At 47.7% G+C, this 18,185-nt stretch overlaps 1 protein-coding gene across 3 annotated transcripts in view; it reads right to left on the bottom strand.

Annotated features, from left to right (window-relative positions):
- ARHGEF9 (Cdc42 guanine nucleotide exchange factor 9) overlaps positions 1 to 18,185 on the bottom strand; it is a 215,886-nt gene that overhangs the window by 51,354 nt on the left and 146,347 nt on the right. For all 3 annotated transcript variants that reach the window (XM_082062149.1, XM_082062151.1, XM_082062150.1), the window contains 2 exons: positions 16,205 to 16,384; positions 5,003 to 5,194 (listed from right to left, as the gene is read on the bottom strand). In XM_082062149.1, the coding sequence (XP_081918275.1) occupies positions 5,003 to 5,194; positions 16,205 to 16,384 (372 nt within the window). The remainder of the gene's footprint in view (positions 1 to 5,002; positions 5,195 to 16,204; positions 16,385 to 18,185) is intronic.

Here is an 18,185-nt window from a genome sequence, read left to right as displayed (position 1 = left end):
ACGATGCCATTACCCTGAATTTGCTGGGTTTTTTCAGCTTGGAAGATTGGGCTATGGAGTACCTTCTGCATTTACTAGATCTAGGTCTCTCTTCTTCCAGGAGCTCCTTGATGACTCATTTCCCTGGGTTTCCCTCTCTCATTTTTCAAGGCCAGGAGGAATGGGAGCAGGCTGGTTCCCACAGTGCAGGGCAAATAAAAATTCAGACTATCAAGGAATAATGCACAATATCTTTCCATGCTGCTTTTCATGTTTACTTGTTTCATAACAGCTTTAAAAAATAAAATAAAAGAAAAAAGACATGCACCTGAGCACCGCCAGCCGTCCGTGCCAGGCCCTTTGCCTGCAAGCCGGGCTCCCCTCTCACACCCCGCTCCCTGCATCAGTCACCCATGATTTCTGTGAACAGCTTTCAGCCCTGGCGTTGCTATTGCCTGCAACTCCCGTCTTGAATATTCCCCGTCCTCCCTGTGCTGCTTCATCACTTTGTCTGAGCCACGTGTTCCAGAGAAGCTGAAGCAGCACATTTCTGTACGGGCACCTATAAAACCACGGGGAAAAGAAACCGCGCGGAGTTCCCAAGCCTTATCCTCTAACCAGCTTGTGTGTTTAAACGGCTGGTTTCCAGCATAAGCCAGCAAATGGAAAACTGAAGATTTATACATAATACGCAGCCAGAGCCAGCTAGAAGGCTGCTGCCTAGATTTTTTCCACTAAATTTACTTCTGTTACATAAAACAATGTCATCTTCCTTCTGCTCATCCCGTCAGGTTTGCTCAGAGAAGGGATAGCTGACTGATGAGCAGATGCTGGAGAGTGCTCTGCTCAATGAATACCTAAAAATAGCTGTCAGACTGTCTCTCTTTAAAGTACTTTTCCATGTAGTCCCTGAAGTATAGGCCAAAGTTGGCAAGTATTTGCAGGAGGTTAAGTGCTAAGTTTTCTCCACCCCAGAGAAGGTTTGGAGACAGTCAGAAAAGATGTCCAGTCCATCCATCCTTCTTGTCCAGCTGAGAGCAAGGTGATGGAGTGAGGAGACGCTGGCCACCGCAGGCTGCAGCTTCACAGGCAGTTGGGATGATATGCCAGTTTCTTTTCACCTCTGAGCCAGTCTGGGGGAGACGCTGTCCTGCAGCCCATCCCTCACTTTGGAGCAGCACCATGTGAGCTGCCCAAACACTGTTGTCTAGAGCAGCTCCGGGGAGCCTCGTGCTGATATGCCCATACCAAGGAAAAGCGCAAGAACAAAGTTGAGACTATTTTGAGTTGAAAAGGCAAACCAGAGCCACATCTGGTCCCAGGCAGTCAGGACTCTAAAGCACTTATTCAAACACCAGTTTACAGCAAGTACCAAATGTCAGGCACTGCAATAGCACTGGGGCCCACTAAAGTAGAAAATGAGCTCCTGCAGGAACACAAGCCTGTTCCTGAAAAGGGCAAGAAGCAGCCAGCCCCAAAACAGAGAAACAAAGTGTGCACAAGCAGGCTGTGAAACACAGCTGCAAGTTGCACACTGGGGAATACATGTATGTATTCTATACATCCCCATTGATCCAAAGAGCTTTCTGCAGAGCCATCCTCCAGTCTGGTATCAACACATGAGGAACTGGTCATACAATGGGGCCAGCAGGTCCACAGATGTGGTCCTCTGAGGAGCACCACATTCTGCTAAGAAAGTTTTATGCTGTTTTTCTCTGAGGCAGCACGAAAAAAGTGGCTTTTTAATCTGTCTCAAGAATGAATCAGGCTAAAGCCACACGGACCACGTGAAACCTTGTCCCATCAGCTCTGCACAACAGACTAACCTTGACACGCTAAGATGCAGTGAGGATGTTTTGTACACAGCACTCTGAGCGGTCCTGGCACCAAAACAAAGCTTAGGTGTAATCCAGTCAACTTCATTAAAAAATAAATTCAAATGAGCAAAACTCAGCACTGGAAGTTGGCTGGCCTTTCTAACCTCCCACCCCCAAATTACTCATAATACGGAGGTTTCCTTTGATCTCCCAATTGCCTCACTGTTCCCATCCGAGCTCTGTCACTTCTTCCTCTAACACCTCCTTAAATTTAGCCTTGTCTTCCTAATCCATTCGCTGGTCCAAATCCTGCCCGTTTCTCAAAGCACAGCATTCTGCTCTTTGTGGCTCTCCTGCGTCTCTTTGTTCCACCTGTGCTCCCCACCACGCGCTTCAGCTCAAACCGCTGTCCTGAGCGAGCACCCCGGCTGCTCTGCTGCTGTCACCAGTGCCACACTAGGGACAGACCCTGCGCCCTCCTGTGACCTCCCAGCATCAAACCCCAGGCGCAGGGGGATATTTTTTCCAGCCTGGAGATGGCCATGCACATATGTGGTATTGAGAGTGGTAGAATACCGGCCCGGGTTGGCCAGAGAGGCGGTGGGTGAACCATCCCTGGAGACATCCCAGGCCAGGCTGGACGGGGCTCTGAGCAACCTGAGCTGGTGAAGATGTCCCTGCTCATGGATGAGCTTTGAAGGTCCTTTCAACCCAAACTTTCAACCCAAATCATAGAACCCTATGGTTCTATGATTTACAGGCCAGCGAGTGAGTGGCACTGCCTGCCAGTAAGGCTGGCTATTGCTACCCATTATTGAAGTCTAGTTTTTAGTAGCTTATCATTTTTCTAAGCTTTAACCGCTAAGCCTGAAATTCCTATTGCTGGATATTTCCTTAAGGCTGAATTATTGTTTCTTTCTTTCTTTTCCCCTTGGTGATATTCTAGAATAATGATCCATCCACTCCTGATCATGCAGTCCAGGGAAAACTCCACATTTTACCCCTAATAAAAATCTTCACGAAACTGTTTGACCAAGCAGCCATCAGTCCTTCCAGCCTATGAATTCCCCTCCAAGCAGCTGTTCACACAGGTCATGACTTGGGCAGGTGATTTCATTCTGGTGCTGTCTGGCTTGTGAGCTCCGGACTCGGCAGGACTAGTGCCATGGGCATTATGAATAATAACATAGGTTGTTATAATAATATAGTAGCAGGTAGCGGAAATACACCCTGAAGCAGAAAAGAGAAATTGGAGGGCTCTTAATCACCTAGCAGGGGCTACGGTCCTCTGATAACAACCACACATCTTAAGCTGCCTCACTGGTATTAGGATTTATTATTCATTATAGCTTAGCAACTGGAGTATAACTGCAGACTGCAAAACCCAGTACTAAACCAGGCTCAAACCTGGCCACCCAGCCAGAGCTCCTCTTTCATCCCCTCCAATACATCATATCGCTGCCGTTTGTCCTGACACCTTAAAATAAAGAGCAAAGGGAAGAGGGGAATTTGCCACTGTCAACAGCACTTCTGCATCTCATCACTGGTCGTCTGGTGTCTGTTTGTTCTTCAGCACCGATAACACTCCGTCCAGATCCATCCAGGGGTGCAGGGGGGAGCTCAAGCCGGCCCGCGTCTCCCCATCTCCAGCCCCCCCACTTTTATTCACAAACGGACACAGTCCTGTCGTGCTGTGCCGAAACGCCTGGGATGACTGAGCTGTCCTCGAGCCTTCCCGAGGCAAACGCATCGCTCCAGTTAAACCCAGCACAACGAGGGTCTCTCCAGCAAGGGACAGCCCGTCATTCTGCAGATGAGAATACCCGTTTCAGTCCTGCTCCTCCTTTAAGAGAAGCAGCTGAATCATTTCCTGGTGCTCTACCTGGATTTATCCCCTCAATACCATTTTGCATCACGCAGAGCAAGGCGAGAGCCTGAAAGATCCTTTTCATATCTGGGACGTAACATTAAGTTCTATAAATCAGTGTTACCCCAGAGATGTCACTGAAGCTGTACCTATCTGTACCTCCTGAGAATCACATTTGGCAAAATCATGGTGACGTGGCTGGGAAATGCAAGTTAAGGTTTATTTCGATTTTCAACAGAAAAGTGCAAATGCAGGAAAAGAAACAATATGTGGAAAAGTGCCCACAGTTCTCCCCTTCTTAGATGTAAAGCCCTTGGACTAAAATTGCACAGCAAGATTGAGCTCATTTGTTTCCAAATCGAAATCCCAAGACTCTTCCATATTTCAAAAAGTGCCACAGATGCTTTTTGGATGGCTTCTTTGCTTTGTCAATAGAAAAGTACCAAGTATGAAGGGAGGAAGACATTTTTCTAAGCAGAATTCACAAGGGGCTTCAGCACATTGACTCTGCAAAGACTGGGCACAGGCTTGTTAAACCGTAAACACTCAGAGGGATGAGCTGAAAGCCAGGGACATCGATTTTAGTGCTAAAAACTTCTGCCTCAGCGATAAGCATCTGCCCAGGCTGTCCTGCAGCCCTCTCAGGCACAGCCGTGTGTTCTCCTTCCCAAACACCCAGCACCGCTTGCACCCCACTTTGGGCTTAGCTTGTGGCACTAATTCTGTATGCTGCAAGACATTAAGGGGTTGTTGGGATTAACTGTAACGTACTGAAGAACCAAGCTGAGGATGAGAGGCGTCAGTCACCAGAGTTCATTTGTTTGCTCGGTCCCTTACACTGGATAAATGTAACATACTTCATTTCCCATGATGAAAACATTTTGCTCTCAGTCTCACTGTAAGAAAAGGTAAATGGGGGGCATCCTGAGTCAGGGGAAATTGGGAACCCAATGTGAAAGACACAAATGAAATGGGTAACTGATTGGTTTAATTACAATCTAATTTCCTCAATCACAAATTCAAAAGTAGATGGCATTGGATTTTAATTAAGAGGACTGCTTGAAGGATCTCAACCTCATCATTTTTTAGTCAAAGAAGTATGGAAAAAAGGTCAGAAAACTGTACTTCAAGTTAATGCAAACCAAAGGTAATGATCAGATCCAGCAGAAAATTCTCGGAAGTATCAATACTTATTGACAGATGCTGCTCCTCCGTTAGACACAGTCCTCAAACACCCTGCATCTTTCTCCCCCATCGCCCAAGGACAAAGCCCGTCCGCAGCTCTCAACAGCCCAGCCCACGTCCTGCTGCAGCACCCGCGCGTTGCGACCCCACCTACCTCGCAAATGTCCTTGAGGTGCTTGATGTAGTGGCGCTCCGTGCTCATGATTTCATTGATGACGTTGGCTCTCATCTGGTCTCGGTTCTGGACGGTTCTGCCGAGACACAGGCAGTCGGCGTTTGGATCCAAATGGCCATTCTGCACGTCGCTGGTTCCCTCCTCCACTCCATCTTCTTGGTTCACCCATAGCTGCGAGAAGACGGGAGAGCAACAGGCTTATTCATAAAAGCCTCAGGAAGCCAAGGAGTGAAAACAGGCTGGTTCTTGGGTCGCACGACTCTGGGAGATACTGGCTCAACTCCCTCCTTAGAGCAGCGTGGTGTCCGCAACAGCCCACGGCCATTTTTATACTGGTGCAACCAGCCCCAAACGGTTCCCAAACACCGCCAAGTTCATCTTGTAAGCAAAGTATTGACAGTTTTGATCTCAAATAGAAAATGATCATATGAAAGGTAACTGGATGCTGCCAAGATGTATGTATGCAAGACAGACTAACCCAAAGAAATCTGCAGTTACTAGTGTAAAGCAGGGCTTGTCCAGCTCCCGCGCACCATCACTGAGGACTGTCCCAACGGGGAGAAACCTCACGGAGGAGGGAGAAGCCCTTGACAGGTGATTGATTTAATAAGGTCAAGAAGCGGCTGGTTCAGAACTCTGAATGGATGTGAACATCAGCCCAGGCTGACCGGGTTGTGGCACTGGGTTTTCTGGGAGCTTCCCAGAGCAGGGTTTGTGAGTGAGCATTGATTTTCATTTCACAGCAGCTTTCCTCATCATTTCACATGAAGAACCTTTCTCGCTCAGGCAAATGCCCTAACTCAGCATCCTGAGATCGTGATCCCTGAACTGCACAGAGCTCAGACCAGCTGAATAAATCTCCTAAACCTGGGGGGGCTGAGGGCAGGTTTGGACAGGGTGTCCAGCACACCCCTGGGCACTGAATAAACTGGAACAAATCGCAAAAAGCAATGAAAAACCATCAGAGCACACAGAATTTTCTTTCCATCATCGAATAAAAAACGAACATTTAACTTGTAAACTAAAAGAAAATGTTGCCCTCCAGTCTCTGTGCCTGTGCACAAGACTCTGCTCTGCACACTGCATATGTATCAAGTGTCTCCTTTTGTTACCTCTTCTCCCCAGATAAAACCCTTTAAATAACTCTGATCAATTAGAATTGGGCTCAACAAAGCTATGAACAAACATTAAATAAAGCTCAAAGCAGACAGCAATACTGCTATCTTACACAGATCACCAGCGTTGTTATATAAATGAAGCTAATCCCCAAATACTGGAGACTTTCAAACCTACCTGTAAACACTGGAACTGTCAACACAAACAGAGCAGCATATGGAAAACAAGCTGCATCATTAACCTCACCTTTCAGTCTTACTTTCAGTGTTAATAGTTTTTAATACTTCTCCATTATTCAGCTTAAATTTGGTTTTAAACAGATTGTCAAGGGCTGTGTTCCTGTAAATTACTGAAGTAAAATACCTAAACCTGCCCATGCTCCTTCCCTGCTTTCCTAACCAATATCGTGTTTTGCTAAAACACTTCTTACTGCTCCCACGTTTTGTCATCCTACAGTGAGTTATAAAGGCCAAGAAGCCGAGATGTTCTACGAAAACCCGCCTCTTCTCTAGAAAAATGTTGATGCTGCTGCAAACTTTGGGGATGAGAACCTCAAGGCAATAAAAAGCTGGAGTTTTCACCCTGCTCATGAACGTGCCTTTGTCCGGGAGCCATCAGGCCCACGCCATCTCCTACCTGTCCCCACCCTGCACTGCCAATGTGGGACCTTCTTGTGCACCCTGGGAGACCAGGGAGACGTGCTGAAGCCTGTCAAGGAGCAATTAACCCTTCCTGCCACATCAGCACTGCTCCCGTTGCATGAAGGAGCCATCCCTGAGACCACACCTGGAATATTGTGTCCAGTTGTGGCCCCTCAGTTCCAAAGGACAGGGAACTGCTGGAGAGAGTCCAGCGCAGCCACCAAGATGCTGAAGGGAGTGGAGCATCTCCCGTGTGAGGAAAGGCTGAGGGAGCTGGGGCTCTGGAGCTGGACAAGAGGAGACTGAGGGGGGACTCATTCCTGGGGATCAAGATGGAAAGGGGGAGTGTCAGGAGGATGGAGCCAGGCTCTTCTGGGTGACAACCAGTGACAGGACAAGGGGCAGTGGGTGCAAACTGGAACACAGGAGGTTCCACTTAAATCTGAGAAGAAACTTGTTCCCGGTGAGGGTGTCAGAGCCTGGCCCAGGCTGCCCAGGGAGGTTGTGGAGTCTCCTTCTGTGCAGACATTCCAACCCGCCTGGACACCTTCCTGTGTAACCTCATCTGGGTGTTCCTGCTCCATGGGGGGATTGCACTGGATGAGCTTTCCAGGTCCCTTCCAACCCCTGACATTCTGGGGTTCTGTGATCCCCCAAGTCCAAAGGCTTCATACCTTGCCCCAGGACAGCACAGCCAAGAGTCAATTTAATGTCTTGCGTGACAGAGCAGAAGTGAGACTCAGCGAATGTGGCTGTCAGCGCTCGTTTCTCATGTCCTGATGCCCTCCGGTGAAGGGTTATGTCCCAGCACAGGACACTGTGCGGTCCCATTGTGCCGGCAGCACCCGGGCTGGCTTGGCTGGTCCCAAGCGCGGCTGGTCCTGAGGGCGAGCAGCCCTGGGGCTGCAGAAGGGCATGTCGGTGACCCAGACTGGTGCTGTGATGCTGGTTTGGACCCAGGGAAACCCCATGGAGATGCAGCATGTCTGGGAGAAGCTCCACATGCAGGACTAATGTCAGTATTAAACCCTGTTGGCTGAAGTTTAAAATAACTTCCCATCCTACCTTCCTGCTACCGTGAAAAGGTATTTTGCAGCTCTCACAAACCCAACTGGAACAGCTTGTTACCAAGTTTCATGACACTCCTGCCAGTTTGGCAACAGAGGGTATTTTTAAAGCTCTACCTCCTGGAGTCAAGTCATCGTGAGAAGAATTTCAATTTTCATTTAAAAAATAAAGCAGGAAAGATCTAATCGTAATAGTAGTGGGGGAAAGCATGAAAGCATGAAGCCTAAAGGCTTTGAAACTCTAAGGCAAACAGCAAGCCTGTAAACTTTCCTGATTTCTGAAAGCCTCGGAACCTGGCGCCGCGGGAGCACTCCCTGCGCCCACATCTGGGAACCTCAGGAGCCCCACGTTTTTCCTTAATGAAATTTTTGCTCCTTTCTGCTAGAATTTATGTTCCCGAAAGGAAAAAGATACAGTTCTAGTCCAGATTACTTGTTCTTTAGATTAAAAACAAATGAAAAAACATTATCGGTAACAGAGGAAGCCAAACGTGCATTCCACCCTGCGCCCTCCAGCCTCACCTGCTGAACGGATTAATCCCACTGTGCTGTTCAAACACTCCTGCTTTTTGTCTTAAGCTCTAAAGTTCTCAGTAATTCAAGCAAGGATTGTTCTTCCAGGGGATCATTTGAAGTTTGGACCGTGACTCACAAAAGCTGAGGTACATTGGCAGCTCTGCTGTTGACCTTGGGCCAACCACTTACACTGGTGGAGGCTTTCCCCAGGATAATCTACCTTACTGATGACATTTCGCATTGACACTTTTGAGGTTGACAGACCTTATGTTGAAGCAGAGGGCTTAGAGAAGCTCATGCACACTTTGAAATGTGGATTTAAATGCATGGCTGTGGGCTCGCCGCACTCTTGTACTCATCCATGAGCAAGAATTTGGCTGCATGGACCTTTGGGCGGTGTGGCTGGTCTTGCAGCTCCGGCTCTCCAGTCCTCTTGTGGCTGTGCTGAGAAGCAGCTGGGCTGCGCTGGGCCAAGGGAAGGCTGCACCAAAAGTGTTAATTGTGTCCTCTGACCCAGCACCAGCCCCCCAAGCCAGATCCTCTCTGCTTCACTGACCTGCTCGCTCCAACGGCACTGGCGGCACTGCAGGCGACAGTCAGGTAGCACAGCAAAACTGGGGGTGACACTGTGTTTTCCCCCTAACTTCATAAATGTCACATTTAGTTGATTTAGACAATGCCGCAAAGCTTCCTGCTTTAGCCCAGTTCGCAGTCACCTGTAAGTACAGTGTTCGCTATGTTTTAGACACATGTGACTCTCCCCAAAACACTCTCCTGCCTGGAATGCTTGACCTCCATCGCTGCAGGTAACAGCTGAGATACCGCTAACGGAAAAAGGGCTCTCTCTTCCCCAGCTTTTCCAACGTACACTGGACACAAATGCACCTCTCTTTTTTAATAAAAGAACCTTGGAAATTCTAGTTTTCTGCCTGTTTCACCTGGTTTTCCCTGCTCAGGATGGGTGGCTGCCACCCCCGTGAAGCTCCTGCAGAGCTGGACCTCAGTTCCGCGGCAGCTTTGGGACACCAGCCTGAATTACTGAACCCAGTGCCACTTTTGTTTTTTAAGAATAAATAATAACAGCTGCCCAGCAATCATCAACAACCCTACAACAATAAATCGGCCTTCAATGGCTTTTCAAACACCTCTGCAATGCAAAAAAGCAAGGGGACTGAAATAATATGGCACTGTGTGGGTCTCCCCTACGCCGTCGCAAAGGTCCAGCATGCTGAACAATGAAGTGTGCCCTGAGAACCACTTCAAATGCTTTGTATTAAGGATTAATTAGAAGAAACCAAGAAAAACTACAGAGAGAAAAAAATCAAGTTGCATAACGCTAGTGCTAAGTGGTGTTTCATACTGAAAGGCCACCCTACACGTGGAGAAGAACAGGCTTATCATGAGGCTCACAGTCCTACTTCAAAATTCAACCCTAATGAGGAAGTCATGACCAGCTCCTGCGTAACACAATCATTTGCAGAGGCAGATAAAAGTGAAATAGTCAAATAAAAGAGCCCCTTTTGCCTAAGGATCCAGTTCTGGGAGCCAGAGAGAGCGGATCATTTAATTGTGCTAGTTAATATTATATGTGATTTATATAAAATCTGTAGAAATGTGGTGTATCAATTTGCAGCTATACTCAAATGGCGCCGTTCCAACATTAGCCGACCTGTAATTATTATATATTTAGACTGCTGAATGCATACACTGTATATAGAGGACATTTTACTTGAATAGGCACTGAGGGCTGATAGCCTCATAATAATCAGAAAGCGTGATAAAACAAACATTTTACCAGCCATCTGGATTATTAATCTCCTTCCACTGGATATTCACAAGGACAGAACTAGCAGATATTGTGTCACCCTGGATTCTAGCTCACAATTAAATAACGTGGCAGATTAACGAGACGGGCAGATCCTTCCGGAAAACTGAACCTCTGTTCACCAGTGACTTTATAACAAAACCCCTGCTCCGGGTTTGTCCCCCTCCCTTCTCCTTAAGCTGCTGGTCACCTCCTGCCATGCCCTTGTTTTCAGCGACACGTGCTGTGTAATATGCACGCTCTGTTGGACTCTATGCTGGATTAAAAAGATCACTTGCTTATTTGCAATCAAGTAGGGCTCACGGTGCAGAGCTTTGCGTAAGTGAAACAACATCAGTGTCTGCGTGTCACCCCAGCGATGGGCACAGCCTCTCTGTGCCCTCGGCAGGAGGCACAGCCTGTCCTGGGCTCTCCCAATGCCCAGGAGCAGATGTTTCTCCCTTCGTGCCTTTGGAGAGGAGGTGAGGACCTGGCAAGGGGCACAGGGATGCTGGCTGTCCCCTTACCACTGTTTTCTCCCACAGCCTGAATTTTTCTCTCTGTAATGTGGCTCCAGCCTCACCATCCTTCACTTCTCCTCCGTTTCACAGGCTCTTTGATACCTTCTGTTTCCTTACTGAAACTCCCCGGCTTCAGCAAACCCACTTCCAGCTCTTCCTTCCCCTCTAAAACTCTCCATTCCCAGCTTCACAAGTTCCCTTTACCCAAGGTGAGAAATACCCTTCACTCATTTCTGGAAAAGGAGAAAACAGCATACTCTATAGGGACAGCCTCAGACTCTGTAGGCATGAAAGGTGAACAAAGACAGCTCCAAAGAACTTGCACTGTGCTTCCTCCCTCTGCTTCCTGCAGTCTGAATGCACTGACTCCATGGGCTGAGCTTCTCCGTGGAGCAAAAGTTGCATGGCCACTGCTATAAAGTGGATGTGCTACATTATATGCCTTATATACATATATATATATACACACACATTATATATGTTAAATACTGAGAGTTAGGGCTCAGCCATCCCCACTTCCTAAAACTCAACAACCCCAAGGAATGCACCGCATCATTCAGGGGCAGGATCTTTCTCCACAGCCAGGTTGGCAGAGGACAGGGCTGCACAGATTTGCGCCTGGTTTGCCCGATTCAAAAAACGGCAATTCAAAGCACCGCTGCGTTTGCAGCTGCAAGCCAGCCTGTGCGGGGAAGGGCCCGAGTGCTGCCATTTGAACCTTTGGGGAGCTGAGGGATGCTGAGCTGAGTGGCACGAGTTGTCACATTAACGGCAGCTGCAATTAGCACAGGCAGCCTTTAGTTGCTAAAACGCTGCTTGACTTAAAAAAAACTAGCAACCCACAATTTGTCTGCAGCGCATCCTGTCGCTGTGAAGCGCTGCTCGCGCTGTGTGCGATACCTCTACCAGAAGCTATTTTTATGCAGGATTTGCCACGGGAGAATAAAATCTCCTTTCCAAGGCACCGACTGCAGCAGGCACTGCAGCACGTATCGCCTTGTTTGTCCAACAGGTGACTGCTACTTCAGCGCCATCCCCTTTTCCCTGGCAAATCTCACCTCGGTGCCGCTGCGACCGGCGCTGCGCAAATGCAGATGCCCCGGCTGCGGCGGCTGGAGGCGCAGGTGAGCGACTCGCTGTTGTATCCAGATCCCTGCACGTACAATGAGCTTTTAAATGCGAATTAAAAAGCAGGAGGGGCAGCAGGAGGTGGCTGGGTCTACGTCTGCGCCACAGAGCACAGTCACAATCCCTACCGATAAAAGTTAAACCCACCTACTCAATAAAGCGCGTGAGTTGCTAGGCACTAAGACAGGACTCGGGCTTAGAGTCTCCTATTAAACAGTGTCTTAAAAGCTTACACCGATTTATGTGGCACTTCTCTTTTTGCAGCAGAAAATAAAGTGGGTCAAAGGCAGCTTTTCAGCAGGAAGATGAATCTAAAATTACAACACTTGGGGAAATCTAGGCAGTGATGAGAGCGCTGCTGCACGGATCCACCCCTGCGTTTTCTCCTATGTAAGCGCTACAGACCACAAAGAATTTATACACCATCTCTGCTCAAAGCTCCGGAGGACCATTACCCTTCATTTCTGTACAACAACTCAACAGTTGTAATAAAAACTCCTCCTCAACCCCAGATTTGCTCTTTAGCTTAGTTTAGTAAATACAAGGAAGGGTCACTGCTGTTGAGGTGGGAAGAAATGTATTCTGTGAACTCAGTCTAACTCTTGGTATCCAAAGAGATTCAGGATTGCTTTATAACAAAATAAATCCCGTTCTCTGCCCAGGACAGGCACATTCTGCTGTGTCTCTACGGAAAGATTTCACAGCACTAAACATCCATAAGCTTTCATTTTTTTTACTTCTTTTTCAGTGGAAATATGTCAGAGCCCAAACACGATGCTATTTGATCTGCGGTGTTTGGAGTGTCTGACTCTTACCTGGGCCACTTTGGAGACTTGATATTGGGCTCTGCAATCAAAACTTCATTTTGAGACTTACTGTATTTTCAAAAGGAGACCTTAAGGTACAACAGCTGACCCATTTGCAGTACTGGAGTATTATTCTGTGCCGTAAATTCCTCCCTACAAACACTAAGCCTCTTTTTCTAAGTGGATGTGGATACTGGCTGTGCCGATATGCAAAAACTCATTGGTACCACATCATGTAAAGACAGCCCAAGGCTACGCCATCCACAACCCAGAGAAGAGCAACAAGTAGCATCATATTATGAAATCCCATTTAAAATTCCTACTGTTTTTTTCCAGTTGTACCTCCCACCCTATCAGACCTCTGAAAGTTGACCAGACATTCAAAGACACTGTGCAGCTCATCAGAAAGTCGATGGTTGCACCCTGTGGTTGTCCAGCACGGTTAGATAACATGGGCTAAAATACAAAATAGATACCTCCGTCTATCCTAAACTCATTATTCAGCCTTAAACCTAATTCTGCAGTTCTCATCTGCCTCTCTAATGACTTACAGGTTTTCATAACTTTCTCCCTGAGGGCAGTAGCTTCCTGCAGGAAACCCTTCACCATTGCTTACTAGCTCCACATTTTACTTCTCCTATGTTATGCTTTTTCTCTTCCCTAAAAAGCAGCTCATTATCATCCACTTTCTCCTTGAAAGCTCCTGTGCTCCCAAAACTCTGTGGCTTTCCTCCCTCTTTCTTTCTTCTAGATGCGTCTCCAGCTACTAAGAGGATAACTGCAGGTGTTCATGGAGACAACAATTGCTGTACATGTAGGCAATTCAAGCGCAGTTTTTGTTGGCAACGCTGACAGCTATGTGTGTAAAAGAGGCCGAGGGAATGAGCAGGTTACTGTTTTCCTCTGCACTTGCAAATGTGGATTTTTCCTGCAACGAGATGTTGCGAGTACCAAGTGCTTTGCCAAAGATTTTCATATGATCTGGCTGGAGAGCAAGAAGTGTCAGACGTCTCATTGCAAACTAGGTTTCCAGCCCGGTTTTGGCCTCAGGAGCGATCCACATGACTTCTAGAGGAATCTGACTTTGCAGCGATCTTCTGCTGCACCCCCTCTTAGTACCTACAAGAGATCCGCAGTCTAAAATATCCTGAAATTAATCCTATTTGGTTTTATATCTGTCTGGGCTGGCCTGTCATCCCTTACTTCAACTGCTTTTCATCCTCTGCTACGCAACATGTTGTTGTTCCCTTTTCTTGCATAAGAGAAATAACAACCATAAAGGACAGCAATTCTTTTGCAAGTAAAACAAGAACCACCCAGGCTAAATCAGGCAGTTTTCTGGCATTGTCTTAAAAAAGCAAGGCTCAAAGTACAACAGAGAAAAAAAACCAGCCTCCTCATTATGAAAGAGTGATCAGCTGAATGAGAAACACAAGGAAAAAATGGAGAGAAGAGCAAAGTGAAAAGCGTTGGGGTTAAACGGTCCTTGACAGGGCCCTGAAGGAGCGCAAACCCGCCCCAACCGTCGGGCAAGCACAAGAGGGGTTAGAGGCACCTGCTCTAAAGGTCCCAAAGGCCTTGCAGGCATCTGGTTCAACATACCAAGACAGAGAGAGAGTGAAGGGGTGGTGGGGAGCGTGCAAGAATAGAACTGAACAGGCAGTCAGGACGGCCAGCGAGGGGGCTGCATGGAGACAGCAGCTCTGGCTTGTGAACCCCACTGGCCAATGTTGCCAAATCCTTTCAATTTTTAAATATTAATCACCATCCACGGTAGCAAAACCATGCAGCTTTCCCCGTTGGGAGTGCATCATTTGGTCCCCGGGCGGGTGTTTGGTCCCAGCCTGTGCTGAACAAGTGTCTCACAGACGAAATGACTGATCCGGCCTCTTGCGGAGCGGATGGAAGGATTGATTTTGGTGGAAAAATGTCAAGCTGTGGGGTTGGGACAATACAAGGAATGGCCAAGAAACGTGCCTGGTAAGGCCATCACGATCCTAAGCACCAAGGTTTGCTCCAGGATGTTGTTCAGATATTTGTGTATAACAGTCTGAGATTCATTGATTCACCTCCTTTGTCTTTCCCAGCTTCCAAATTCATCCTCCCAGCCTTTGCAAAGTGTAGGGAGAGGTGGAAAGTTCAGCCAAGTTGAATGATCCATGGTTTTGGACCTTAGAGTAAATAGGCTCGTTTGTTTAGTTGTTTGGTGTTATCTCCACTGGCTGCAGGGTCAGACTCACTGTGCCCTATTCAACAAAATACTAAACACTACTTGTTATTCTGGGCCAGAATAACAGCATAAGCTTTTTCATGAGGCAGCCCAGGCTCCAGCTGCAGTCACTGATCTCTTGCTCTTAGTGCTGCCCAGACCTAGGAGAGACACAAGACCTGCGCTGTGTGTCCCACAGGGGACAAAATTGTGCACTGGGGAGGCAGAAGCGAGCAAAGGTCTGGGTTCCCTTTTTGGTGGTCATTGTGCATCATTAGGAAACACCAGGTCATACATTTTAACCCAGTTTTCCTAATCCATATGGCTATTTCGCAGATGTAATCAAACAGGGCTGCTGATGATGCAGGGTTGCTCAAAAGAGGGCAAGACAGGCAGAGAACCAAAGGTGGCATCTCCCTGGGACGCAGCATGGCCTGCGGTGTGCGGTCCAGACAGAACAGTCTTCCCGGGGCTGCACGGAGCTTGTCAAATTGCCTGCGAGGCTCAGAGGAAAGTGTTATCTTTCATATAATTTTACCAAGCAAAATAAACCTCAGTTTTTTGAACCATAGCCCCTAAGCTTCTAAAGGAATTAAATCTGTGATCCCACCTATGGGACGCTGCGCAGCAGGGAGAGGAGAAGGAAGTGAGCAAGGTCAAAGCAAATGGTTTTGGCTCCCCAAAGAAGGCTCGAGAGCGCCCAAATAATGCGACAGGAGCCGATGACAGCAAAAAGGGCTGCTTCTTGTCCTTTGCCTTTCATAGAAAGTGCTGAAATCCTCCTTACTTGCGAAAGGCCAGCCTGCCACGGGAGGTGGCTGGGTACAGCAAAACCTGCTTCAGCAGAAAAACACAGACAAGCAAAATGGTTCCTTGTCCCCTCAAAAAAAAATAACCAGAGCTGGTCACGGACTAAATAGCGAAGTGATTTTATATCCAAAACTGCTGAAGAGTCAAAACACAGCGCTGCTTTTGGAGAGGGGAGGGCTGACACCTCCCCGTGCAACACGCAGACCAGAGAGCTCTTCGAAACATGGCCGGCGTGAACTTTTAGGCCCCACTAAATCATCTACTCGTAGCTCTGGTTTTCCAAAGAACCGCTTAAGGAGAGAGGCTACAACATGTTGAGACACACAGCAAAGACCACTCTATAGCCCAAGAGCCTGAAAAGCAGAGCCAGTACCTACCCCAGCCAACCCAACCCCACGCTCGTGTCTTTTGAAACCTTCTTTGCTCCCCATTTTTCAGACAGAAAACAGACATGCTGGAAATAAGCATCAATGATAACAAACAGTAACCAGTTCAGTTCATGGACCTTCTGAGCAGCATCAGCAGCGATTCATTGTAGTGGTAAAAAGAAGAAAGTCACTCACCCTCACGAAGCTGGCGGGAAACCATCCTTCTTCATCATCGATCTGACCCCACCACCAGTCCTTGTTGGAAGCATCCAGGACCTTGATAACGTCTCCTGCTTTAAACGCCAACTCCCGGTTGGCCATGGTGACGTGATCCCATACTGCCTCAGCACTTACAATAGAACCACCACTGATCAGCTTTGAAAACAGAAAACCAGCAGTCAATACAAGCTCGGTTCCCCGGCGCAAGCACATGCACAGCAGCAGCACAGAAAGAAGCGCTCAGCCAAAGTAAAACAATTCTCCTCCATTCCAATCCGTAACGATTTCACCCTCCCATCATGTCACCCAGTCTGCAACCGTCGCCACCGCCCGCCGCTTGCTCCCGACCGCGCCGCGCCAGCCAGCACCGCGTATGGGCGCCCAGCACCTGCCCGCTCACCGCCGCGCCGCGTCTAAGAGCATGCACATCTAGCAGGGTACATGGCTTTCTGGTACAAGTTGGTTAGTGTGATGTATAGTTGGGAGTTCCCAAAAATGGCAAAACCAAGTGATGGTGTCCTGCAAAGGAATTTTCATTTCAGAGCAAGTTTGCTCAGTTAAAGGATCAGTTTGAGGCTCAGACGGCTTTCCATGCAAATCCAAGCAAAGAACTGAGAGATCAGTATTTGTTCCGTGCTGGTGATGTACTGACATCCCTTGCTTTTGAAACCTTGAGGCTACACAGCAGAGAGAAGGGCACTGTGGCACCTGCAGACCTGTTCCAGGCCTGGCCTGGAGCACAGCCCGGCCTAACCCCGCTCTGCCCACCTGAACCTGCCGGCGCTGGCTGCCGGGAGCCTGCCCACCAGAGACTGGACTGAGGCCACATTTGTGCCCAACAGGACCTACTGACGTGTCTCCACGTGGAGCACACGGTTGCCTTAGAGCTGGACCTAACTGATTCTCATTTTCATTGTGAGCCACCTAGTTTTTATATATAAAACCCCCGCATAATGCTTGCAGAAAGGACCCTTCACAACACTGATATTTGTGCATCCACAAGACAAATCATCCATCTATGCCTGGGACACCCGCTGCTCCTCAGAATGATAGCCATCTATTTTTTAACAGAATAATAAATTGTGTTTATGTTTCGTCCACTGCAGGAATTCTACACTGAACAGTAAGACTGCCCTAGCAAATATAGACTTCACCCAAATGCTTATTAGCTTGTCAGAGCCATCCTGAACCTTGTTCATTAATTCTGCTGTCTGAGACGCACTGAATATGCACTTGGGCTCGTCTCCAAATCAGAATTTCAGCTCACAAAGGAAGAGTTCAGTGCTGCAGCCATTACAGACCTTCCACGTGGCAAGACTTTAACAGCCGCAGATATCCTTTCAATTTAGGCAAGCACTACAAAGCATAAAGACAATAAGCCGTCGCAGCTGTTATGTAAGTGCAGAAGCACTGGGAACGGTTAGAGAGCTCTTCACAAGCTCTTTTGTAAGTTTGGCTTACCAAAATGCTTGCTAATGACTACCTGCACAGTAAGAACCTGCAGTAAACCTTCTAGCGCTGCTGCAGGGTTCTCAGCATAAACATATAAGAGCATTCAAGTCCCTACAGGCGATTCAGTCAACAGATTAAAGGACCTGATTTACCATTTTCCTTGAACTGACTTTTCTTTAAGAAACCTTAGGTGTGACAATTTTAGTTGGAGTTTCAGCTCTTCCATTATTAGAAACAGTTGTCCATAAAGCAGCAAGATCTAAGAGAGCCTAACTTGGCACTTAGTGCCGTTCTCCCTCAAAGCCAAGATGTATCTACTCAGCAGACCTCTTGTTCCTGCAGCAGATAAAGCAAAAGAATGTTCTTCCTACTTCCATTTTGTCAAATCTAATTTGAAATCAGCTGTAAAAGAAACACGGCTTCTCCATATATCACATTGTCTACGCACAAACGTCACAAGATCACCTGGCAGCAGACAGAAAACAAAGCCACGGGTTAATGAGCT

This window comes from Streptopelia decaocto, assembly GCF_964273445.1.
Source record: "Streptopelia decaocto genome assembly, chromosome: 10".
Lineage (NCBI taxonomy): Eukaryota > Metazoa > Chordata > Aves > Columbiformes > Columbidae > Streptopelia > Streptopelia decaocto.
The sequence above is the reverse complement of the archived record's forward strand: the minus strand, read 5'-3'. Positions and strand labels throughout refer to the sequence as shown.